Source organism: Prinia subflava, chromosome 3 (genome assembly GCF_021018805.1).
Source record: "Prinia subflava isolate CZ2003 ecotype Zambia chromosome 3, Cam_Psub_1.2, whole genome shotgun sequence".
NCBI lineage: Eukaryota > Metazoa > Chordata > Aves > Passeriformes > Cisticolidae > Prinia > Prinia subflava.
This window is the reverse complement of record NC_086249.1, coordinates 78,141,410-78,167,681: the sequence shown is the minus strand read 5'-3', so window position 1 is coordinate 78,167,681 and position 26,272 is coordinate 78,141,410. Positions and strand designations below refer to the sequence as shown.

The 26,272-nt window shown below is 39.6% G+C and overlaps 1 protein-coding gene across 1 annotated transcript in view; it reads right to left on the bottom strand.

Moving 5' to 3' along the window:
• Nucleotides 1-252: 252 nt before the first annotated feature.
• The window catches only part of SLC9A2 (solute carrier family 9 member A2), a 34,356-nt gene continuing 8,336 nt past the window's right edge, over nt 253-26,272 (bottom strand). Inside the window, exons 3-12 of the mRNA XM_063392634.1 lie at nt 22,355-22,605; nt 15,575-15,792; nt 13,988-14,190; nt 11,386-11,475; nt 10,032-10,102; nt 8,432-8,593; nt 7,751-7,847; nt 6,740-6,871; nt 4,770-4,860; nt 253-2,737 (exon numbers count right to left, since the gene is read on the bottom strand). Of these exons, the coding sequence (XP_063248704.1) occupies nt 2,367-2,737; nt 4,770-4,860; nt 6,740-6,871; nt 7,751-7,847; nt 8,432-8,593; nt 10,032-10,102; nt 11,386-11,475; nt 13,988-14,190; nt 15,575-15,792; nt 22,355-22,605 (1,686 nt within the window). The 3' untranslated portion in view covers nt 253-2,366. The remainder of the gene's footprint in view (nt 2,738-4,769; nt 4,861-6,739; nt 6,872-7,750; nt 7,848-8,431; nt 8,594-10,031; nt 10,103-11,385; nt 11,476-13,987; nt 14,191-15,574; nt 15,793-22,354; nt 22,606-26,272) is intronic.

Genomic DNA, 26,272 nt, shown 5'->3' with positions numbered 1-26,272 from the left:
ACCTTCAATTTGATGTGCTTTTACTATGGGGCACCATTTTAAACACATATAATGTGAGCATGCCCTGCATTAATGGGCAACCAGCATAGCAGTAAGGTTCCTGAAACCTGCATTCATTATTTAAAATTGTGCCATAAAAAATAACAACTGTTTGAAAAAAAAAATGAAAGGCAGCTCTCCCCAGATAGAAGCCAAGTGCTTGGTCATTACCAGCACACAAACAAGAAAACTCCACAGAGAGTAAACTAAGTGTTGATGTGCAACATTTCATGTTTATTTATTTTGGTCAGATTTCAGATCAGCCTAATATAAAACAGCTAATCTAAACAGCCTGATCTGTAAGGAGGATGTTGTCTCAAAACTGAAATCAAAACTCGAGGCTTTTTCGTTATTTAAACATGATCCAAATGATGCAGTGACATAGCATTCCCTGACAATTTTATAGATGAAAGTACCTTCCTGCTGAAAGACAAATTTAAATATGTTTTTAAAACTTGCTGGCTTTGTTTGAACCCAATTTTATTTCCAAATAGCAGATGATCAGTAGAGGACAGCTAAATATTGATTTCCACAATAATAATTTGTTGAGAATAGCCATGAACATCTAACTGAGGTTTATAGGGTTCACACAGCCATTCCTCTGCAGGTTTGACTGTGCATTTGCCACTCAGCAGAATTTTCCTTAGCTAAAACAGACAAAAAACACTAAAGAACCTGTGCTAAGGAAAGAGTTCAGGAAGGTTTGATATTTCAAATACATACATGAAACAAATATTTTGGAAATGCTGTTAGAAGAAAGAAAGTCTTAAATCCCCATTTATCAACCCCCACCCATGAACATTTGAAAGAAATCTACTTTGTGGTTTTAAAAGGAAACTCTGATTTTTAATAGTTCTTTCAAAACAAGCTTAAATAAAAAAAATTAATCTTATTGCCCACAGATTTAGAAATGTGCTAATGAAAGAGAAAAGTTATGATTTCACAGTGTACATTCTTCAATGAAAGTTATCAATTTTGTAACAAGTAGAAAGAAAGTTATTTCTGCATTGTACTGAAATGTGTATCTGTGCTAAAGCAAGCTCAGTACTTAAGTGGGACAGAAAGTGCAAATTCCTGAGAGCTACAGTTAAGTATCATTTCTTTTAATGCACCCTCCCTTCCCATATGCCTCAAATGGCAACCATTGGTGCTAGGATCAAGAAGTCCATGTTATTAAGGTGCACAGTGACTTCAGCTGATTCCAGGGCCCCACTGTGCTACTTTTCTGTAAAAACAAATTAGATGGAACATTTTTGCTCCTTGGAGTGCATAGCTCAGGCAAAGAAAAGATTATCTTTCCCCTTTTACAGATGAGGAAACCAAAAGTAAAACAAATTAACCAGGGTCACAAGCATGAGTTGAATGAGCTTTCTTGAGTCTCAGTGGTCCCTGACTCAAACTGGAGACTGCTCTCTTTGTCTACGTGCAGTGCTCTGCAACTATTCTACTGCTGTGTTTGCATTACATTGCAACCAAGTAACTAAGGTGCAAAAAAGCAATTTTGATTCAGAACATTATTTATCCGCTTGAAGTTTTCTGGTTTTAGGCCTTCTAAAGGTGTCCTGCTAAGTGCTCTCAGTTCTTGCTGACCTAAGTGAAAGCCAAGGTAATTCAGTTTTTCTTTGGTGATCCTTAGTACCTTTCGAAGGTAACATATTGCCAAAAATTCAGAAAGTAAAAATTCAAGCTATTCAGGTCTTTGTTGCAAGTCCTTTTTATAAGCTGTATTTGCAATTCTGCCCCTACAGCTTGTTTCTTCTCTTCTTCCTCTTTTTCTGCATCAGAGGTCTTTGAATAAACTAGGCTTCAGGAATATATTTATTCTTGTTTGCAAGTCTATATGATAGGTGCATTGTGCAATTTTCAGTGTTATTCATGTTGAAGCTCTGGTTAAAACAAGTATTATTGATTATAAATAAAATCTGAAATGATACACAAGTTTGGGGGTATTTTTTAAGAATCCATTCATCACTGGACTTTCAACAATGATTTCAATGCAAAACTGGGTACTGAATCTTCATGACTTGGTTCCATGAGAGATGATGTGATAAGGCACGTTTCCATACTATTTTAACAGTGGAAATAATGTAATTAAATTAAAGCATTGCCACAAGTTATGTATAAAAGAGATTTTTTTTTGATGTCTTTAACTTTGCAATTGCTCCAGTATTCCTTTCACTTAATGGAGTTTACTCAAATGGAAGTGGTTAGACCCAGACTGAGGCTTGTTGTGTTATTTTTGTGGATCCCACAGTCTGACTGGATAGTTTAGAATCCTAATTCAGCATGTCCACGGTTTGTTAGCGATAGTTCTCCTTTGGCTGTGTTCAGTACGGCTGGTTCTCGGGCTTGTTTCTCGGCCTGTCCCCTTGCGATGCCTGCCTAACGAGCCGTGGTGGCGGCAGAGGCCTTGCAGGCCCATGGTCTGCAGTCAGGTCTTCCCTGCTCAAAGTGCCAAATCTTGGTCTCGTCAGCAGTGGTTGCCTGAACCCAATGGACGGCTGGGGCAAGGTGCTGGGGTCCTGCTGCTCTCCTCGGCCGTCTTGGCTCCCATCAACTTCGTTCTTCCACTCCACCCTAAACTCAGGGAGGGGCCTCTGCTGTCTCAGTCTCTGGTCTCTCAGGATCTTCCCTGCTCTGGGCCTGAGATTGAGCACTGTGGTAGCAGCATCCAACTCAGAGTCACTGCTGTCACCCACTGTTAATTAAAAACAAAAATATGGTTTTAGGTGTAGAATATAAGTGTTTCAGCAATATTTGAGTAACAGCGCACTGAGCCCTTGCAGCCATATAACAATTTCCCCATGTGTTTCTATTTTCAGTGTTTTCTGATTAGACCCAGTAACAGCCTCTTAACTCTGTCAAAATAGGGGATAGATTTGACTTTAAAACATCCTTACCCTCAAAAGTGTGATTTTTAGAAAGGCCTCACTCACCTGCTTCTTGAATGCTCAGTGCTCCCTTGACTGAAGTTAACATTTCCCCATTTCTGGGAAATTTCCAGTTCTCTGGAGAGAGAAAAACTGCCTCTCTCTGAGCTTAGGGTCTAGTCCCTGCTTACATCCAAGCAGGATACCAAAATTAGATTTCTCAGCCTCATATCTCATGAAATCTAAACTGAGAGGCATTTCCAGAGCACAACATGTACAGGGGCTCTAGGAACTTGACTTTGGGGAAGGAGCATCAATACTCTACCAGGCAAAGGATCTCTCAAGGTCAATATACAGATGGGTGGAAATACTTCATCCTTAATAAGGTTGAATGTAAGACATGAAACAAAATCAACAGGGCAAATCTTATAGATTCAAGTGCTGCAGACTCTTCCTCCCACTCACAGCAGGGCAGCATACACTCTAGGGACAGCTCGCATAATTTAGGGAATGCCCTTAAATGATCATTGCCAGGTAAACCAAGCTGGAGATTGTCTGGATGTGCACATGTGCATGTATTTTTCCCCAGCAGACTTCTTTAAAAAGATATAAAAGAATTAATATCTTCATCAAAACTTGCACACTTAAGTCATTTGATAAGAAATTTAACAATAGTTCATGAATGCCTCAGATTGGTTCTTAGACTTAAATCAGATATGATGTTTTAAATATATCAAAGTAAACAACTGTGTATTGTGTAACTGTCATAGGAACAACTTAGATTAGTAGCCTTCATGTTATTTCTTTTAAAAAGGTGAGGAAGGGGTCAACAAAACATATCACCATGTAATTGTCCATTCACCCAGATAATTATATATCAAGGAAGGTCTTCATCAGACTGTGTTTTCAGGCTTTTTCCCTTCTAAATATGTCAAATAATATATTTTTTGACAATTGAATAATCTGGAGGCATATTTTCTCTTTAATTCTAGGTGACAGTAGGTGACCTCTGCAGATTAACTACAGAACAAAAGGCATCCTATACTGAGGAGAGCAAAGATATCATTATTAACAGACAAAAACACAGTCTGTCATTAAATTAATTTGGAATAGTGGGAAAACTAATTGGGGTGGAGATCAGGAAATTTTAGCAACTCTGCAGAGATTTCTTCTTCTTACCAAGGGATCTTGATGACAGTTTGTCATGAAAGAAAATGCTCCTAAGTATAAGCATGGTGATGAAACCAGTAACAATCAAAAGAAATATATAGAACTGGGCAAAGTTTTCACATCAAATATTTGTGCTCCGACAGATTTTTTTAGGTTTTTTTTTTCTTGTTTGTTTGTTTTTTGGTTAGAACTACAATATGAAACCTTTGTGAGTTTAGGCAGGGGGAAATGTTGGCAATTTGGTTGTAAACCACAGCATTTTGTGCATGAGAACAATAAACTAGATCTAATGTCCTCATTACCCTCTCTGTTTTGGTTCTCAGAGCAATGTTGTCTACCCTGACCCCACAGAGAAAAGAACCAAATAGGCTCATAATCCAGGAGGGATATCTGGACATTATGGAATAAAGATGAGGACAATGAGCCATGGCAGTGTTCCTAGTGCAAAAGTGCAGCAGACTGCTGCTTGCTGACATGAGGAGATGTGCTGGGTATGGAATAGAAAGTTAGGATGCCCCACAAAACCCTGCTGTCTAGGGTATTTCTCTACATTCACATTTCTGCAACAGGACACACTGCTTTAAATGCTCTAATTTGCTGATTTCTCTACATCATCCCTAAAAAAACCTTCCTTCTATGTAAGCAAAATGACTGCAGCACAGTAATAGAAAAATAGAAAAATTTCATTACCTCTGGAAGATGTTTTATTTCTCACTCGTAGTTTCTCTGGGAGTTTAGTGTTTTTAGGAAGCGAAAGGAATCTTTTTGTATTTGCTGCAGCCTGCATGCAAAGAAAACCAAAACATTTTAAGTCATTGCAGCCTAGCGTACCTGCATAATACATGTTTACAACTGAGGCTTGAACAGGTTTATGTAGCTAAAGGCCTGGAGAGTAGTTTTGGATTAGCTAATATGTGATCTTTTACTACACACTCAGTGCTGATTGCTGGCTGAAGTCTGTGCTAAGGTAAAGACTGAATAATCTCAAGCAGTTTAATTAAATGAAAGCCTAGTTTATTTGCCCTCTGAGATCAGAGTTAAAAAATGTATTGTCTCTAACCTCAACCTTGCCTGCACAGGTTTTCCTGAGAAAGGCAAATGCTGCAAGCATGGCATTTCATGCAGCTCCATGTGTAAAACTTGTTTAAAACTTTTTATTAGTAGCTGCAAAAATCTGGGTGAGACTGAAGGTTGGGCTCTAATCTGTATTCTGATGCTGCAAGCGCTTTATACATATAAATGACTTTATACAGTTGACTAGTCACACTGAAGTTGATGAGGAAGTTAGGCACCAGCATGATCATTTACCAGTTCAGGGCATAAAATCCTTGTTTTCCCCAGACTAAGATTTAAAGGCTCTGGGAACAGACCACACTTCATACTTCCTGGAACATGAGAGGTACTTTCCAGGACAAGTTGCTTTTTTTTAAATTCAAAAGCTTCTCAAGTACATCCTTTCTTACATTTGCTACAAAGATTTTTAAAATCTTTACAGTCTACCAGCTCTCCTCTGCTCATACCATTATTGTGGCAAACCCAAAGGGAACCTGAAAGGAAATTTATTTTCCCTTAGAGATTTTTCCTCTTTGATTTTTATTCTTTTCCTCTTCTTTCTGTGGAAGATTTATCCAAGGATAATTATTCTTAGAATTATAGCCAATGTATTTTAAAAAGTTATCAGACATCCTTTTTCTCTTCCTGCCCCAAAAGTCCTGCTGAGTCTCCTCGCTATTACACACAGTAAATAATTTAATTGTATGAAAAAAGATAATATATGTTACTGTGGTTGAGAGGAAAAAAAATCATTCAGGAACAGTCTTATTGTCGTAATTAACACCACAGTAGCTCTGGTAATGATCACCTATGAGACACAGCCCTTTTGGAGACATTCCAGCCTCAGCTGCTGAAGGACAACTGTATCAATGAAGACAACAGTCACTAAGTATTCACTAAGCAACATGAAAATATATATTCAAAGGACGGTCAATTGCCTTGATACCTGATATGACCCAAAGGATCAGTTTCCCTTCCTAATTATTGTGCTCCGTTCCAATATGGTTGGAGGTTTACAATTGCAGGATTGCCTCAGAGAGCCAAATATTATCATGCCACAGCAATCCCTGCAAGTGGAAGGAGTTTTCCTAACCAGTGTCAAAATCTGAAGGCCTGACTACATTTTATGAATACTAAAGAGCATACAATATTTTTTAAGTGAAGAGCTTGCTCTGACTGATGTGGTCAAAAGTCCTCTCCTATATTTTGGAGCTTATTGTAAGTAGCTTTTCTATCTCAAAGTCATTTTTACATTTCATCAAAATACTGACAGAGAATACTAATCATAACTATATTGTGTACAGAGCCTGTCTAGCTTCTCTGAGGTAAAATTATGGCAGCAGATCCCACTCCCATATCACATCCTACAAGACTGAAGCTTTGCTGAAGGTGTCAACACAAATTAAGGGGCTCATGTGTGCAGCTCAAGGTGTGTGATATTACATGTGCAGTTGTCTTTCAAACTCAGGATTTTTTCCTGAATGTCAGAAGATCATTTTTTCTGCATGGCAGTTAGTTACAAAGAGCTGCTTTAAATAAAAATTTAAATTAAAAAAACAATCAAACAGACCAGAAAAGCCCCCAAAAACTCCACAAAATGCAAGTACCGGTCTGTCTCTTGACAGGCTGTTTGTTTTCCTCAGGCTCTCCCTCAGGCTGTGCCGGCGACGGATCAGGATTTCTTTGGCCTGCTTCTCACTTGCATCTGCAGCCAGGCTGTGTCGGTTGTAGGACATTGTCTGAAATACAGAAGCACTGATCACAGCCTGGAAAGCATGATGTCAAATGTGTAGGACTATATGAACAGGGAAAACCAGGCTTTTTGCTTTAATAAGCATCATAAATACTTGTGAACAAGATCGTATTGCAGATGATTAAGAACAGGAACAACAATTATGCTGAGAATATTTTTATTCATCTGCTTCACAACCACCTGGGGTTTTTTGTTCATTTTGGTTCGTTTTGGTTCATTTTTTTTGACCTGCTGATATTTATAATGAAAGACAAAATGGGAGAAGCTGGCTTAATACCATGTTTACCCCCACACTGTAGCAGCTTGGTCAGTATGTCAGTAGAGGACACATTTGAAAGTGACGAGTCCCCTAGAGGGAAGTCATTTTTACCTCCAGCAAGCTGAAGCTTGCTCGATTTTTGAATGTTTTCCAAGGACTCAGGCATTCAAACTTGTTAGCCACAGGAGGATAAATGTGAAATGTCCTTTTGCTTTTATTTCACTATTTTTCCAGTTCATCATCTCTGGTCTTAATGCAAACAACTTTACAACTGGAGGCAAATACAAAATCTAATCCCATATCATGAAGTGAGCAATATACTGATACAAGTAGACAGTGTTGGCTTGGATTGGCACCTATGATCCTACTTTAATACTGTAGGTACATCAGAGGTAATAAGACAAAAACATTAAGACTTATCAATAGCATAAAATCAAGTAAACAAAGGAATGTGAATATGCTACTGTACAAAACAGGATATGGATTCAAGAAGTAAAAAAGAGCATTATTTGTTATGATATGATAGAGCAGATGTACTAGCTCATAGATGTGTTAGGAAGACAATCAAGCAGTGAGATATTTATGCAGGCAAAAGTTCATCCTTACTCGATGTCGTATTTGGTAGAGATTCTTGGTTAATATTTCTCTCATGTTTTCCATTTCAGTGGGAGAAAGGGGCTTTATCTTTCCTTCATGATAGTCACTGCGGCAGAATGAAAAAAAAAAAGGAAAATAGGGGAGAGGGAGAGAGAAAGAGGGAAGGAGAGAGAGACAATATTTTTTATTTTTATGGTCAGGATTTTGAATTATTTCCTTTGTTAGAGGTGGAAACAACATTTCAAAACAACCAAGTAACAAGTGAAAATGTAACATGTAGAAATGAAATCTTGATTTCATTTGAATCTGTGGTAAGACACAAAATGTGATAAAAATTACAATAATTTGTCTGAATAATACTATTCAGAATGCCCCTCAGGCTTCCCTTGTAGCTATTCTCAGCAGACAGGCAGGCACATGTTCAAGTCCACCTCCACTCCTCACGGCAGATCAATGTTCCAGTGAGCAGCTGTCCCAATAAAACTGCACACCCCGGAAGAACACAGCACTTCACGTCAAGCTGCAGGCAAAAGGCTCTTGTTTCACATCCTCTTACTGTCCTCTTACTGTTCTGGTGACATTAGGACACAAAGTATCCTAAGTCAAAGTGATTATCATGCCTACAGCCTGGCTGTGAAATGATTTATGTGACCCAGCTGAGGTGCTTGGCCACTGGCATCGCTTGCTTACCTGAGAGACACCGATGATGGGACCTTGCTTATCATTCCACTCTCTGCCATCTCAATGGCATGCTTGATTTCCAGCTTCTTGTATAAAGAAACAATGCTGGATTTGGGCTGGTTCTCACGGATTAGAAGTCTTCGCAGGTATTTATTGTCGAACTTTTTAAACCTGTACATGAGGCAAACCAGTCCAACTAGTTAATTTTTACTGTGCATAGGCAAGGAAAGCCAATATATTGCAGTTAATGAAATTTTATTGTCTGGGAATGTGTCTGTTCATGTTAACAACCTAATGCTGAGTAATCTAAGGAAGGGTCAATTTCACCTTTACTTCAGATAGATAGTCTTAAACTGTGTTTTGGTTAATATGTTAATGGGCAGTCTCCCTAGAAGCAACATTGAACTTTTAGGTATTCTATGTTATTAGAAAATATTATTTTTAATTCTCTGTTTTCATCAAGACAAAGAGAACATTAAATATTTACTGTAATAACAAATAAAAGGTCAAAATTCGCATCAACTGCTTTTTCTTTGAAATTTTAGCCTGCTGTTGTAACACTTTAGAAGTTCTTCCTTTCTCTAAAGCAACTGCACCCTCTTGGATGCTTAGTGAAAAAATATGGATTACAGCTGATGTTGATTTTGCTTGTCAGAAACTATTTTGGCCTCCAGACATTCTGAAATTATTCTTGAACTTGGGTGTGAAGGTCATGAAGAGGCGGGACTCTCCTTTGCTCTGCAATCTTTTCATTAAAGATCTCACAAGCTGAAGGAGAATCAGACTGAGTAAAGAAAAGTTGTACCCATGTCATGCATCTGTCAGGAAAGTGTCCTCACTGTGTTGTCCCCAAGTCATTTGGAGAGTGCTTTCCCACCATTCCTGCTGGTGTTATTCTCTCTTTTATATAAACACTTAAATTCTTCTTGGAGCAGAGACTAGAGGGTGGTGAGCAGTGCCTGTGCTTTGGGCCTAAATAATTTGGGTGTGAAAGGAATTAGATCCAGCCTAAGGATGATGATGAACTAAATGATCAGCAGATAAAGTAAAAATATGAATTATTTGGGTATTGCCAGGGGTAATCTTCTTAACTGATACTAAGTCTTAAGCAATACCATCATGAGCTGTGGAGCTGCCTGCCATCAGGATCTTTCATGTATCTCATGCCAGCTGCTGCCTTGATCTTTTCTAGAAGAAATCCAGTAACTTTTGTATGTTTACCATCAAATAGGAAACTAACCCATCACTTAGCTGCCCTAAGAAATACAGTTTGCAGGAAGACAGCTGGGTGGGATGAAAGGCTCTGCAGACATACAGGAAATGCTCTGCAACAGCCAGAAACATGCACCCTCAGAAGGTACCATACTTCACCCTGGGATCAGAGGGTTGCTTTTCTTCCCAGCTGGAGATTCTGTTCTACTTGCTTGTGGTTTAGTAAAAGACATTGTTTTGCTACTTCCCCTTTGAAACCCACATGTTCTAAAAACAACCATATGCTTTCAAGAATAAATGCTGAAAATTAAATATGATGCCAAACAGCCTTTGTTTGTTGCTGCAGAGCCATTTCAGCCTCTCCTGTATGAAAAAGAGTTTCAAATGCCACTCTTACTTATCTCTCCAAAAGTTGTGACCCCAGTGTCCGCACACATCTTCAATTCCAGTCTTCACGTGGTCAAAGAACTAAAGGAAAACATTGGTTCATTACATAAACTTATAGACATCACTTGGCTTGTCCTTAGACCTTATTAGTTCCCAACTTACTTTAAAACAAAAACATCTAGTCACAACTCAGGACAATGCTTCAGTTTTACCAAAAGCAGTCCAAACCAAGCTCAAAGACAGAATCTGTTTCTTTCCCCCTGAATCTTCCTTAGCTCACAGCCACAAAAGGACAGTTGCTGATTTCTTGTCAATCTTGCTCAGCTCCTGCCTGAAATGAAGATTTTCCGCATATTTTCACTTATTTGAAATTCCCTAACCACTTGCTGCTATGCCTGGAACTTACCCAGGCCTGACAGTGAGGCAAGTATGACTTTGTGGAGAAGAGAATCTCAGTGGAGAGAAGCTCCCTACATCAGCACCAATCCCTCAGGATGCACAGGCAGAATTGAGAACTAGCATTAGATCCTGAGCTCCTATTTTAGGAATTTGTATCATCTTAAAGCATCCTGTCCACCTAATATTAGAAACATGCTCTTCCTGAGGCTATTATCAATTATGAAAAGCAGAACCGGTTCAGCTGAGGTCTCACTTGGTCCCAGAGGCAGCATGTTTGCTTTTAATTCAGAAACCATCGTAGGGGTCTCTCAGTCTCAGGGAAAAACCCTGTAGACATGTCCAAGGGATAGGCTCTAAAAGGACAGACTTTTAGATGCCTAGATTGGCTTCTTTCCCAAACGTGGCCCTTAGTATTCCTCACTTTTGAAATTTCAAACCACTTGCCTCAGGTATGCTGCAAGGAAAAATACAGTCAAGAAGATGCATGGCTAATAGTCTGCAACAATTGGAGACACACATGTACCAAACATATATCCATAAAAAGGCTGATGATGTAAGAGTTAAATAAGTTTTAGAGTGTGTTTAAGAGAAGTTTGCGTTTGTTTAATTAGATTAAATCAAATGCATTATAATGTAATTAAATAAAGCCAGAGGTTTCCTGATGTAGCCAAACTATAAAATAACATTTATCTCATGTGTGAAATAAATTACAGAAAGTTAATTTATTTCTAGATCTGAACAATTAAGAAAGTGAGAGATTCCAAAATAATGATACGTAACAATAATTTCAGTAATTGCCAAAAGTTAAATATAAGCTTTACAATAATTGTGCTTATAACAGCTATCGAAAAGAAATCGAGTACAACCTCTCCATAATACTGATGATGAGTGCTTGTCTGTGTGAATGTGACTAGGAATTTCATCTATACAAGGGTTTCACCTATGATACTGAGGGTGCAACATACCCTGTTATAGATCTCTTCACTGACAGCAGGCTGCTTTTTATTTGACCTTTTGACATCAAGAAACTCCACTAGTGGGCGAATTGTTATTCCCTGTGAAGAAAAAGAAAACACAATAATTATAAAAGTGCATTCATTCTTTTGGTTAGCAGGTTTTGCACTTAGCTATGAAGCCCTTGTCAGCTCAGACTCCATTAATGCAATGGGAAAACGACCGGGGCACCCTAGAACTGAGAGCTCCAGGAGGGTCAGCCTAACAGAACCTGTCAGGAACACATCACCTATTCCATCCATAGTAATTTGAAACATTTTTTTTCAACAACACAAGCAAGTTTTGTTATGTGTTAGAAAAACATGAATTAATAAACTGATTCCCTGTAATTTCAAGATAAACATGTAAAGTCCTCTTTTTTAGTTATTACTTCCAAAATACCAAAAGGTATTCAAAGATATGTAAACAGTGCTATTATTGATATCTAAGATCAAGAAACTAAGGGGTTTTGTAAATATGTATCCTTGCCTGACCATTCTCAGAGAAAGAACAAAAAGTTTTGGCTATGCCTGAATGATATAGTGGTTTTCAACAATTATTTGTGGAAGAATCAAGATAATTTGTTTACTTGTACAGACACACTGGCACAGAGGAGAGGAATGAATCTCCTGTGGTGTTGAGATCAGTCCCTACTATCCCAGACATCCAGGTCTTTCTGTAAATGAATCAAGCTTTATCTTAAAAGTAGTTAGGTTTCTTTGCCCCATTGCTCATAATGGAACACTCATCTTGAACCTTATTGTTCTGATAATTAGAAAGCTGCTTCTTAATTGCATCATGGTCACTGTGTACCACTTTGCTCTTGTGCCAACATTTGTCTTTTTAGTTTAAAGTGTTCACTCCCTCAAACAAACAGTAATTATCGTCCCTCTTCTCCTTCATCTTGCTAAGGCCACGGCATTCTGATGCCACTATGCTCTAATGGAAATACCTGTCTCAGTGTGTCCTAGGATCAGATTTACCTTTCTTCCATCCCCACTGTATTGTTGACTTAAAATCTACCCCATGACCAACTAGTACACCTGCATCTTTTTCCCTTTCTTTTTTTTCCAAATCAAATGTTCCCATTTCACAAGACAAATTCCTTATAAGAAAGTCCTTGCAAGAACACATTTGCACACATTGTTGTTCAATTTCATTCTGTTCCTTTCATATTGGTCCTCAGTTCTTTCAACAAGGTACTCTATCTCACTGTTACCCTGAGAACACTTTCAAAATCTGTCATCAAGAAACATCAGCAACAAAAACTCCTATGTACATGAGCCATGGTCAATTAACAAGTGTGTTAACTTATTCTTGAGGAATTCCTTTATTAATATCTCATCAGCCTATTATCAGGCCAGGGTGGCTGAAAACTTGAGCAGGTGCCCAGAGGGGCTGGGGTATCTCCATCCATCAATATATTCAGAATTCAGCTTGACATGACCCTGAGTAACATGATCTAACTTGAGGGTTGCCTTGCTTTGAGCACAGGGTTGGACTAGAGACCTCCAGAGATCCTTTCTTGCCCACAGGACCATTTGCTTCTATTTCCATTTAAAGGAGGAACTGTAAGCTCATCCCTCATTCATTTTACAGTCATCCTAATGTCAATCTAAACTTTAGTTTAATGAGTAGTTACTAACAATCTCCTCAGTAGCCCTCTCCCCAAAGATTTTACAATAATCCAGTTAAATGACATTACTCTAGAAAATAAATTGCCTTATAAAAGAATGATACCAAGTTTTTCTTTGATAAATCATGTTGCATCTCACAGCACACTCCATTTATCTCCATATTTGAAATGATTCTGTCCTTCAAAATTAGTTTTCACAGTTAAAGTCAACTGACCTCTACCTTGTCCCTTTTCCCAAGCATGAGCACAGATACTTTCTTCCCACAGTACCTTTTTCCATGTAAAAGGCAGAGTAACAAAATCCTATTTTTTTTCCACAGACCTGAAATTTCATTAATGGCCATTCGCATCTCTCTCACTGCTCTAGATAATGATTAGTCTGATATGTTTGATGGGCTTGGCCTCCTCTGCATTTTGCAGGTTTCAAGGTTGGTCACCCTTGACCAGGCCTCCATGGCCAGGTGGTCATCAGAGACAATTTCTTCATGTCCTAAAACACACCTGGTGCTTTCTTAGGGCTGTCCAGCTGGTTTGCAGCATCACTTCCTAACAGCCAGACTGCAGTTCACCTGTCTGGGCCCTCAGTGCTTTAGCTCACTGTGCACTATATCCAACACTGAACTCCTGGGTAAACACACAAATTCAAATGTTCTAGAAAAAGGAATTAGTGCTGAAGCTGTACCCAGATTATCTTTTGTCTCTACTCCAACCTCACTAGTCTTAAATACTTAATACTACTTATACGTTAGCATAAGTATTTAGTGTCTGGCATACTTTTGGTACCTGCCTGTGGTATGCACAGCACTTTTTTCTACTATGACTATAACGAGTACCTTCAAGTATGTTCCTTACAGTAAGTTTGAACTTTTGTTTTTCTGCCCATGGCTTATTTACAACCTGCCTGAGAAACAAGAAGTTCAGGAGAAGAAAGGCCCTACCTGAATGAAAACAGTAAAGAATATCACCACGATAACAGCAGTGATGAACAATTTCTTCCTGGGAAACACAGCAGGAGGAAGCAGAAATACAAGTGAAAAACAAATTGCTCCTCGGAGACCTCCATAGGCGATAATAAATTGGTCCTTAAAAGTGAGAGGTATTGTCCGGAATACATTAATGATCTGAGTCAGAACAAAAACACCTGAGGGAAACAAACAGAAATACAGAGAGGAGGGGGAAAAAAGGGAACTTAAATTACACAGAACTAGCCCATGATCCTAATATTTGTTAAAAAATATTTCTATTTGTTTCTTACCTTTTATTTGCCTCTTCAATATGTATTATTGAAGAAATGAAACATTACTTAGCAGCTTGAAATACCGTAATATTAAATTAAAAAGCCTTAGGAACAACATTTTGAACATATTTAGCGAACTAAACACCTCAGATCAGATGGATTAAGGACCTGAAGCAGCTAATACATCTCCACATGACAGGTGTCTGTTAGACTACACCTCTAGAAGAGCAATAATTCTCTGTGTCACTATAGACCAAGACTCCTAACTGCTTTTTAACAGAATTTGAGGTGATTTTGAAAAATGGCTTGTCCCCTCCATCAATCTGTGCTTTGAACCCTGCAAACTCATATTCACTCAATTTTACTCACACAGACAGGAGGGATGCAGGACTGGGGATGGGGGGAGAAAACACCAGTGCATGCTGGTGTACCTTGGAAAAAGGTTCTGGGGATGTGGCAGATTGGAGTAAAGATATAAAGGCAGGTGAAGGGAGCAAGCACAGGGTCAAGAGCTGCGTGGCAATCAGGCTGTTTGGCTGCTTTTCAGGATAAAGTATTGACTGTGGGGTTGCAAGTGCAGTAGCAAAATAGACCAGGTTTCTGCTCTGGAAGGAGACTTGGGAGCTGGATGTAGGGTTGCAGACTAAAGCATGATCCACCTTTACACGTGCAGGGACTGAATCATTAGAGATGAAGCTGGGGAGAGTATCAGATTTAAGACTTACCAGCCTGCCCTGCACTTAGCTCTCCAGGTAAAAGAAAAAGAGCTAGTTCTGTAAGTTCAGGAGAGATCAATTTCTTACAGGAGTTTTTCTTTACTTCAATTATAGCATTTCCTGGTTTGAAACTATTTATGTCAATGACTGTGAAAATCCCAAAGCTAGTAAACATAAATTAAAAACGAAACAAAAAAACCACAGGGAAAAAAAGCAAAACCAAAAACAAACAAACAAACAAAACCCACAACCTTTTAAATTGCTGTATGATTGCTAATTCTTTTTACCACAATTTGCTTATTTGTAAATAAATGTTTACTTAAATACATGTATTGTGATTAACAAGCAGACTGCCTCTCACTTTAGGTGAGCAGGATCAGGGCAAAACTGATTTTTAGGTTCCATTTTAGGGAAAGGTGGAAGCTGACCCTGGGATATAGGGCATGTTACTAATAGAAAAATCATCCTACAAACTGATGGGTCTCTGTCTAAGTTTGGGGATTTTCTACTTGACAAGAGATAAAATATTTCACTTGCAAAGAATACTGACCCACAGTCTGAGACTTGCTTACCCAGTGCCCTCCAGATTAGACAGAAGAGGAGGGTGAAGCTAACAAAGGCCCAGTTCCACTCATGGTTCTTCCCAACTGTAGACACACCCATGAATATGAAGATTAAAGTCTCACTAACGCTGCTCAGCATCTTCATGAAATATTTTATCGTTGTGTAGGATTTCTGAGAAACGTTTTCCTCCACGTATTTATTCATGGTCATGGCACAAGCTGTAATCCTGAAAGGCAAACATGATGCCATATTACATTTGCTTTATATTTTTTTTAGCTTCTCTTATAGTTACATAATATTATTCATTTTCCATAGTTCTTTTTAAAATGCAAAGCATAACTTTTTCCATAAATGTCAAATTTACAGATTTGGTGAACCTACAATTTTGGGCACAATTTTTTTTTTTCTGTAATGGGAAGTTTTCTGAGAAGACATCAATGTATAGAGAGTTTCTTCACATACTAAATGCATGTGATCTGTGCAGGGGTTACTCCTATGCTGTTTTGAAAGGGGCAGAGATGAGGAGAGACAGGGACAGCCTTGGGAAACAGGAGTCGATCCATCTCTTGCTGCTGAGGGACACCAGACAGGGTGGAAACTGCATATCTTGGGGCAGGACTTCCCTCCTTCCCTACCAGCAGCTGTCCCACCTCAATGGCAGTGACAGTAGCCAGCTCCTCTTTCCAAGTAAAGTAAGCAGCAAGGCTACAGATAAATTGTCATCCTTCACCAGTTTAGGCCTGCTCTGCCTACACATGCGGCTGAATAGGAGAAAAACACCACCAGAAATCACACTGGTGCTGCTGCACATTTAAAGCATCTACAAAGGAATGAAATGGGCATCTCAGATGATACATGAGAGAAGAGAAAGGGCTTACTATAAATGGATCTACAAGTCCATTTTCTGTGTTAGTAATCAGTTTGTTAGTCCTCAGGAAAAGCAAGGAATGCCATTACTGGTGGCACATGCCTTGCTCAGTAAGGCTGTCCATGGTACAGGGATGGCTGAGGACCACTCAGCTACACATTTAACAGTTCAAGGGTAGGCAGCAGAGCTGGCTGGAGGATACCTTCAATGTGGGGTCTCAGTGTGGGGAAGGACAGTCTGAGGTGACTAATAATTATCAGTGAGCACAACTAAGGAAAGATACATAGCAAAACAGTTGTGGCTCCTGGTTCTACTGTCTAGAGCAACAACATCTGCTCTGATTTCCCAGTTAAAAACACTATACACATCCATGTATGGATTCTCAGTCAAACCATGCACACTAAATCTAAACAAGGAAAGAGAGATGTCTTTCTCCTTACATTGTCTTTCTGAATACAGCAAACTTGTCTACAGTTATTTATTCCAATTACACTAGGTTTTCAGATATAATTATTTGCTAACATAGGAGATATTTCTTATGCTGAACTCTCTACACTTCTCTCTCTCATGGGGGAAGAGGGCAGGTTTGCTAGCATCTCTGAAAATTTCTCTTGAAATCTCCCAAGTTTTGTGGAGATCTCACTGCAGAAACTCTTCTGCTAAGCATGTCCTGCTTCTAAGCCAAGAGCCCCACCTCTGAACCCCTCTGAACCAAACATCCCTGAATGTGAATGTAAATGGAAAGGCAGACTGGGGCAGAGCTCAGAAAAACCTCACTGACATTATGAACACACATGCCTGGGTTCTTTCTTCTAAATAAGTGATTTAAAAAAAATGTTTTGCAAAGCAGGAGGAATCCCAGAAGCAGCAGTAACTTCAAAAGGACCTTCATACAGTGAACTTGCCTTGCATTTTGCAAGAGGAAGTCCATAGCAGCAGCTCAGATTGTAGTCACTGGCAGACTCTGAACACATTTCTCTTGATTATTTAAAGCTAGTTTTGTCCAGAAGTTCTGTTCTCTTACATGGAGCCACACCTACATCCCCAAAGTGGCTAGGCAACAATACTTCTGAGGGACAAGCCTGGGAGGACATGTGGACAGTGGACACTGGGAGACGACACAGTGTACTCTGTTGATCTCTCCCAAGCAGCAGAGGCCCTGAATGTACATCAGAGTGCATAAAACCCTAGGAAGTGGATGTGATATGAGGACAGATGCAGTCTAAGGGGCAGATGGTGGCTCACAAATACAGGCAGAGTAGTGCACCTAACCTGGCTGTCACCCTGCATTTTTGTCCACCTATACTTGGTGATGGAGAAGGATCTAGTCAGCACAAAAGAAAATGTCCACTGACATGCAAAGACATGACTACCTCCAACCCTAAGCAAATTCAAAGTCTAAGAAGGAGGAAAACCTCACTAAGACTGTCCCAGACCCCTGCTTATATCTAGTATTGATATAATTGTCAGCCTTCTCCTCACTGTCAGCTGATTTCACCATGGTTCTGAACAGAAGGATCCCATGTGGTGCACAGGCAGCATGCTGCCTGGGAAGCAGAGCTCATCCTGGTTACAAGGCTCCACTGTGGAAGATATCATGTAGATTTCATAAGCATGAAAGCTTTTTCCCTGAAACACTCAGTAGCTAAGGTAACATTTCTAGTTTATGCACCTGGTTAGGATAAGAGAGGTCATGATTTTTTTGCCAATACTGACAAACTGATGGTGCTTTTCACAGCTTTCCTCCTTGTTCTGATCTTGCAGTTGCCCAGGCTGAGGACTTACAACAGATCCCACATTATGTGCCTGAGCAAGAAAGAGGGAGAGGACCTGGCATTGACATGGATTTTGTCCTGACAAGCAGCAACTTGGTCAGGACATACACGCAAGCCCAGAAGCTGTCAAACACTCCCAGGTCCCACAGTTTACACACAGTTCTGATGATCAACCACAGAAGTACATGCACAAATCTTCTCAAATCTACTTAACACTTTGACCCTCCAAAAGTCTCATACTGAGTGGCAAGCCAGCTCTTCCCCACACTGGCACACCTACAAAGCTCCCGGGCTATGCCCTGGGTTGTGGCAGCTCTCCTGTGTGTGCACACTGCTTATCTGCACAAGTGGAACAAGGCTGATGCAGCCCGGCTACTCCAGCCATGGACACGCAGTGGGGCTGGCAAGTGCAGGGCAGCAAATGCAAAAGAGCAAGAAGGCAGTGGGTGGGCTGGAAAACAGCCACCTGCAGGCCCACGGTCATCTTATAGTCCTGAAGCAGCCACTAAGTGCCCTGAAGCACCAGGACTGTCAGGGCTGCATCAAAGGCACAACGAAACACGCAGTACTATTTACTACCTTCTTAAAATAAATGGTTTTCATGATTATAGTAATTTAGAAAAGCCCTGCAGCATGGGGAGCAGGGAATCATGCTCTGGACATGATTTGTTTTTGGTATCTGAGGTAATGGAGACACTGTAAATAGATGTCTGATAAGAATCTGTCACCAGATTAATCAGAATACTTGAAAGCTGTAACTTAAAACACCTACCATGCTTAACCATTAGAATTTAAAGGGAAAACACTCTTATTTTCAGTCACATTTCACATTCATTCAATTAATGTCAAACAATTGAGGAGCTGGTTCAATACTGTAAGATATACAGATGCTCATGATTTGTTACTCTTCAGGTTAAGTAATATTCCACAGTTAATCACTGCTCACTTTGAATCAGGTATCTCTTTAGAGTAATTATTTATATTAGAAAACAATGTTGAAGTCTCCTTCACTTGAAAATTGTGTGGGGATATAATGTTCAACTTTAATATAAAATCAATGTCTTTATGCAAGATTTTATGTACATTATTATAACAAGTTCTTCACAAACCAAGTTTTTACTGTCACAATAATCAAAGCCAAAGCTTAAATGTGTTTTATTTTACATTTCTTATCGACATACATCAATTCTGGCTTCCAATTCTGTGACTGAGTAGCTGCCCTGGTCAAGAAGGGGAAGGGAAAAGCACTTCATTGCAATTAACCTGCAACATTCTGTACTTCTGAAGAATAAAAGTCTCACTGTATAAACACTACTGTTTCTGTCAGGACTGCAATAAACTAGGACACTGGGTTCAATCCTCAAATTTCCTTGACCTACTAAATTTACAGTAGTTTCAATGTTTGCGCCTTTCAGCCTGCTAATTCATTGTTGCAAAAAAAAAAAAAAAAAAAAAAAGAAACCTATATTAAAAGTTTTGCTGCTTCACAGCCCTTATGACAAAGCAGAAAATACAGCATTATTAATTAGAAATGGAAGCAAGCTAATAAGGTTCAGATTCGGATCTGTATGTTTTACATCTGTGTTCCTCATTTATGTTCAGCTCTAGTTACAGTAGAAACTCTTTCCTCTCCTTTGAAGATTTTCTCACTGCAGCTCACAGGGACAGGGTTCAGTTCCTTCACTATTTCAGCCAAGTAACCTGGTGCAGGGGTTATATACGGACATTTCAAGAATCATTTGTCCTTAGAACGAGTACACAAACTTATCAGAAGAGGGGCAAGTGCCTTTCATTCCCTTCTATTCCTCTGCCAGTGAATTCCTAATTGCCCAGGAATGAGGCAATCTGTGTAAGTATCTTACTTATTTGGTAACACTGTACGTTCCTGCTCATGTCCTTCCCCTAAAGTATGGTACAGCATGTAATCACAAGGTCTCACTGAGTATCTTTATAAACCTGGTTAGGAAAGAAGTGGGAATCAGAAATTTAACAGACTCATGTGGATATGGGTGAAAAAGGGGAGACCAGGCAATTATTCCACATAGGCTGAACTGTAAATGGCCACTCAAGCAGTTAATAAATAATCTCAGTTGTAAGGGACATTCCAAGGTCATTTGCTCCAACTACCTGCTGACTTTTAAATCAGACCCAAGCAATCCTTACATGAGTCAGTCACTGCAGAAAACACTGCAGGGAACTCAACACTGGTGTGTGTTTTTGCACTGTGACACAAAGCAAATTACTTTCTGTAGTTCAAAGGCCAAAGAAATGTGCCAAGAACAGGCTAGATCTACTCCAAGAGGATGCAGAGATTGCAGGAGCACCAAGGCTGTCAGCAGCACTGCTGGGAGGGGACAAGGTTTATGGCTTACAGCAGCTGAGACCTTGCATGGCAGGGGAGAGCCCTTCCGTCCCAGCTGGGATGTCAGTGCTGTACACAGTTCTGTCAGCTATTCCAAAGTGTGCTTAGAGACAAACACAGAACATTTTGAAGACAACTCATTTTCTGTCGTACTGTTTGAGGGCAAAAATACTTTGTGTTTCCCCTTCTGTTCTGCACCCAGGGACCACTGCACAAACGAAAATGAATAGGTTGCTAGAGCTGTGGGAAGCACTGGTGGGCTGGTGGCAGGCACTGGCATGTGGTGGGTCCACCAAGCCACCAGCAGACCCACCATGCCCCTTCCGTTCCGTCCTGGATGCAGCAGGTCCAAACCAGTATTTTCATAAACACTGCCACAATTTTTTCCATGTACAGTTTAGCCACACGTTTTTGGTTTAGAAACCCTTTAAGTATTTGATCACAGGATGTCAAGGACATTTGGCTTAAGAGGTGGAGGAAACTAGAAACCACACAAATGCTATGAATAGAAGCTATGAAAAGAGATGGCACATTTATGAACTCGGTCAAAGTGGATGCATATGTTGCTTTATTTAGGCTCATATCAGAGAAAGAAACCCATGCATTACTTACATTAAAGTTCCAACCCCTGTGGTTTCATGGCATATTCCTATTTTTACATACTGAAATAATCACCTGTAAGTTTCCTTGTAAATTGCTTCCCAGCCCCAGAAAACCTTATACTGGCATGACTATGATACCAAACCTATCTTCACTTGCCTAAAGGACAACAATCAGATGAGGTATTATCGAGTATTAGTGACAATCAGCAGTAATATCTGAGCTAACACAAAAAGCTCTGCTCCTCATGCCTGAATGACTCATATTTGCCACTAGAATAATAAAAAGTCTTTCATGAAAGTTGACTTTAAAAATATTACTTGGAACAAGGGCAAAACATTTAATTATATCAAATTTCATAAAGGCTCTTTTTAATGTTGAAGTTGTTACAATATAAACAGAGTGAAGAGAGAGGCTGTGCTCTTTTTTTATTGAAGACAAGGAGTGGAAAACCAGAAGTGAAAATATTTCTATCTGTTGGAAGTGGGAAGAAAAATAATATTTTATACATAAGGATGTAAACAGAGAACATTGTAACACACAGGCACACGTATCAAGACACTAAACTTTAGGATTATGTTACCATTGGACTGTAAATTTTACATTCACTCAATCCTTATTGTGCCTGTAATTCAGCAGAAGTTTGCCTTAATGACATATACATTGTCTTCATTGAATGGTACTTACTGGCTGCTCACATGACAAAGTGTTAAACACAGTTTTACAATACACTGGCATCGAAAGTGAAGGCAGCTCATGAAGTTCCCTTCTACCACTGCCACTCCCTCCCTGCCACCACTGCCCCTACATCACCGTGGGCCACTCCTCACCCATGCTTTTTGCCTAGTTGAAGGGTCACATTAGGACACAGGTCACCAAAGTGACCTGGGTTAAAAATAAGCCCACTGAAAATACAAGTGAATATTTTTAACTTGGAACATTTCAAAGATATGGCTTATGATGGGATGCCATGAGCAGTTTTAGTGACACAGCTGGTGTGGTGGCAGGCTGATAGAATGGGGTGGAAGCAGGAGGGAAGAGGCCGGAAATCCTCAAGCCAGCAACTCTGCCATGCACTGTGGAACAATGCCACATGGCAAGGTTTGCAAAATCTGATCCTCCCTCCAATTGCCTTTGGCATTCTTACTTGGATGCTATGATTACTGAAGTTTGGGGTACTTACGCCATGATGCCCGAGAGATGAAACATTTCAGCTGTTATGTATGACAAGTAACTGTACAGGAAGACAAAGAGTGGCTCAATCACTCGGATTTTATGGGTGAAACGGGTGGTAAAGGCAGCTACAAATCCCAAAAGGATTCCAATCAATACTCCACCGATCCCCACTATAAAGAAGTTAGCAATCCCAGCGAATATGTCAATAACCTTAATTGTGCGCATCTGGCAGAAAGACTTGAACAAATTGTACAGGACCTATGAGGAAAAAGAAAGCACATTATCTTTTTGAACTATTCCTTATTTCCCTTCATGTCATTATGTTCCTCTGCTTAAATGCTGACCTTTGAATTTCTCTATCTAGCTTGAATTTGCTTTTTACATATGCTGTTATTTATGTCTAGCATATTATTTGTCACCCATATATACCAGGGAGGTACACAAAGACAGATATATATAATTACTCCCATTTTTGCAATTGGAACAGATTTCTTAACCCATGCCACTCTGAGGGCCAGGAGCCTAAATCTTTCAATTCTTCTTTAAAATTATTTATATACAGAGCTCCTAATTTCTCCACAAATGTCCATTTCAGATTTTCCCCACACTAAAAGAGACAAAACAGAAGGAGAAAAAAAGAACAGTTTCCTAACCAGTGAAAAATCAGGTTATATTCAAATCTGTTTAATCTACATGACACTGGTAAAGTACTGAACTAGACCACAGATTCATCTAAACTGCTGGGCTAGGAGGGGATGTAGAGGCAGCTGGGGACAGATAGTGACCACCTCAAGGAGTAAAAGAAATACGGTATTCATTAAGCCAGTGCTCTTTCTCAAAATTATTGACCATTAGGAATCCAATGGTTTAAAGACTGTTCAAAATGTCGAGTATTTCTAGAGTTCTGGATTTCATTGCCATTAAAAAACCTGTTGCCCTATGTTTGCACAGTTTAATTTTCAAAGCATTTATAACCATCCTCCAAAACAAACTAGATCAATGGGATTATCACATTTTTCTTAGCCAGAGACTGGTTTTGTTCTATACAGGAAACGGAACAATCTAAAGTCCACATTTCTCATATCCAGTATTTTAGTTTCTCCAAAACAGAAATCGATGGAATAAGCTATTCTTAAAGAAACTTTAAAGGGCTTCCCCATCAGCAGGTCCTCTTGGGAGACTTAACCATTTCCCGGTGTTGCATGTATGGTCCCAGCCCTGCAGTACCAGGGTGGCTACACTGCCCCTTGTACAGAGCTAACTTTGGTCACAGGCACCTATTCCTATCCCAGTGGGCTCACAGACTAAGCCAGTGAAGACCATGCATCTTAGACAGCTCACAGGAGTTAAATCTCTGTTTGCTTTCTGGACTCCTTAGTACACCAAACAGGTTTCTCTATCAGGAATGCTATTTGAGAGAACAATGTTTTATCAGTATTTGCATTGTGCCAACAAAGTAGGTGTTTGAGTAGTGGCTGTGGAAGGATTTCTCATGTTTGCATTCTTGTTCTCTCTCACAGGACAGAATACAAGCTGTTCAGCCCCTCTTACTCAAAACTGGACAAGTCTTACAGAACTAAAAGATTAATGCAAAGACATGACTTATTGTGGGTCCTTTGGGCTAAGTGAAAGGAAAGAACTGAAACAGAAAAGAGAAAACATATTCCAGAGCAAGCATGAAAATAGAAGGTTAAATCAAACCTAGAATGGTCACCAGTAATTTTCATTACAAAATAGCAAATACAGTAAGAGCAGGATCATGAACTATTTATTTGATAGCAATGATGCTCCCAGGATGAGTCCACTTGGGAGAAGTGTCCTTTTTCATCTGAACAAACCCCTTATTGCTCTGAGGCAGACTCCCAGCCTTTTTTCCCCATTCCCTGTTACTATGTACTGTGCCAGACAGGAAAGCAATGTCATATGCTCCACAGTTTTTCCACCTGTTTTGATTTGCAGACCTTATGGATCTGCATGGAGAGAAGTATATCAGAATTAAACCTACTGACAGTAGGAGTGCCTTTTCTGGTCATTTACAAGGACCTCTCATTCCACAGACTCCAAGGACTCCATTAATCCCAGACTGGAGAATACTGTTGACTTGTGTTGTGTGCAAAGAGTTGCCCTGAGTCACTTGTTGAAACTTGGGATGATCCCAGAGTTGTGTTTTTCCATAAGATACCTACAGAATTTGACCTGGCAGAATAATCCCTTGGTACCTATTAGGGAAGCTGATTATTTTATTTAATTGGAGTTTTAAACAGTATTTTCTTATATTTTTAAAAGTAACTATATAAATATATATAAGGCTAGTCTCTTAAGTAAAAGAACTGCAAGGTTCTTGTAAAGAAGCAGAGAATTTTGATCTATCCAAGCCTTTCCATAATGTCACTTCATCTTCACAGCAAAGTATTCACCCTGCAAATAGAATGGAGCTTGCTGCTCCACATGGAGACATCCTCATAAATCTTAAGGCTAATGCCATAAATTATTTGAAAGAAGAAGAGCAATTTTCTCCTTTGCACCTCAGCCATGGTTAAGGCAGCAGCCACAACTATGGAATGTCAGGAACAGGATTTTAGCCTCATTCCTATTGTTATTTATTTACCCTGTTGCAAATGAGATCAAAATCAGGTTTGCTTCCCTTTAACTCTACAGCAGTTCAATTTTACTGAGCCTTCTCTAAACTTCCAACACCAACTGCAGTCACATTTTTAATGCATTTGATGTGAGAAGAGAGGGATTTTTTGAAGTTCAAGATTTTCATTTACTCAATAGCCTTCAGCTGAACTCATTGAAGGTCACACCAAGTAATATTAGTCACTGATCACTTTTTAATCTTGTCTCAGAGTATCTCTGAAACACTAATTGCTTATTTTGATCAGTTCTCAGTTATTCAGTTTTTAATTCTAAAATTACTTTAAAGCGCTCTAAAGTATTGTTTTCAGCAGATGCAGAGTACAAAATACTGCTGTAATGTTTTCTAATATGGGAATAATATTATTATAATGATGCTGGCTCCTTCTTTCCAGGAAGGAGCCCAGAATTGGAGTTTGAACTGCTAACACTCAGCTGTAATCTTATCATTTATTATCACCTTGCTTGTTATGTCCGACTCAGATTTTTGGTAAAGCATCAGCTCTGATCAAGAATCCAATAGTCAAACACTGTTCTCTGCCAAATTCAAGTTTCAAAATTCCACCAGTGGAGGAAAAAGAACATTCAGATGCACAGACATATCACAAAAAGTATTAGGCATGGAAGACCACCTAAAAATGCAGCAGAACTGATACTCCTGAGAAAACACACATTTCTTTGTATACAAAATGAAGGTGTGGGAGCATATTCTCTGGAAAGGAAAGCATAGATGACACTGCTATTCTAATAAAAGCACATTTGATAAAGCCACTCTGTTTTGCACTGCCTATCAGCATAGCCCCTGGTTTTTTGATATTGCAGTGGCCATAGAAATTAGGCAGCTTCCACGGGTGGCCAACCTGCATTCAGCTCCCTTCCTACTTCATCCCGCTGCAGGCTCCTGCCAGGGCAGGTGGGACTCAAGGGCTCCAGAAGATGAAAGCTGAGAGGTTCTGAGCTCTGCTGGTCTTGTCAGCTCCCTGTTAAACAGGGGCAGAGGAAGGGAGAGTACAAAACACCATCTTCTCCAAGCACAGGGCTGAGTAGCCCGGCAAGGGCTGCTCTAGCAGCATCTGCTGTGAGCAGGGAAGGCAAGGTCCTCTGAGGGCAGCCCCAGGAATCTGTGTGACAGCCTGGGTCACATTTGAGCTATAAACACATGATTGCAGGTGTGCAAAAACATAACAAGGAACCATTAGCAGACCAATTCTGTGCATGTGGAAATAACTTGATCTCTGTCCAAGTGCTGCCTTTAAGCGATAGGAAGTAAGACCAAAGGTACTCTACA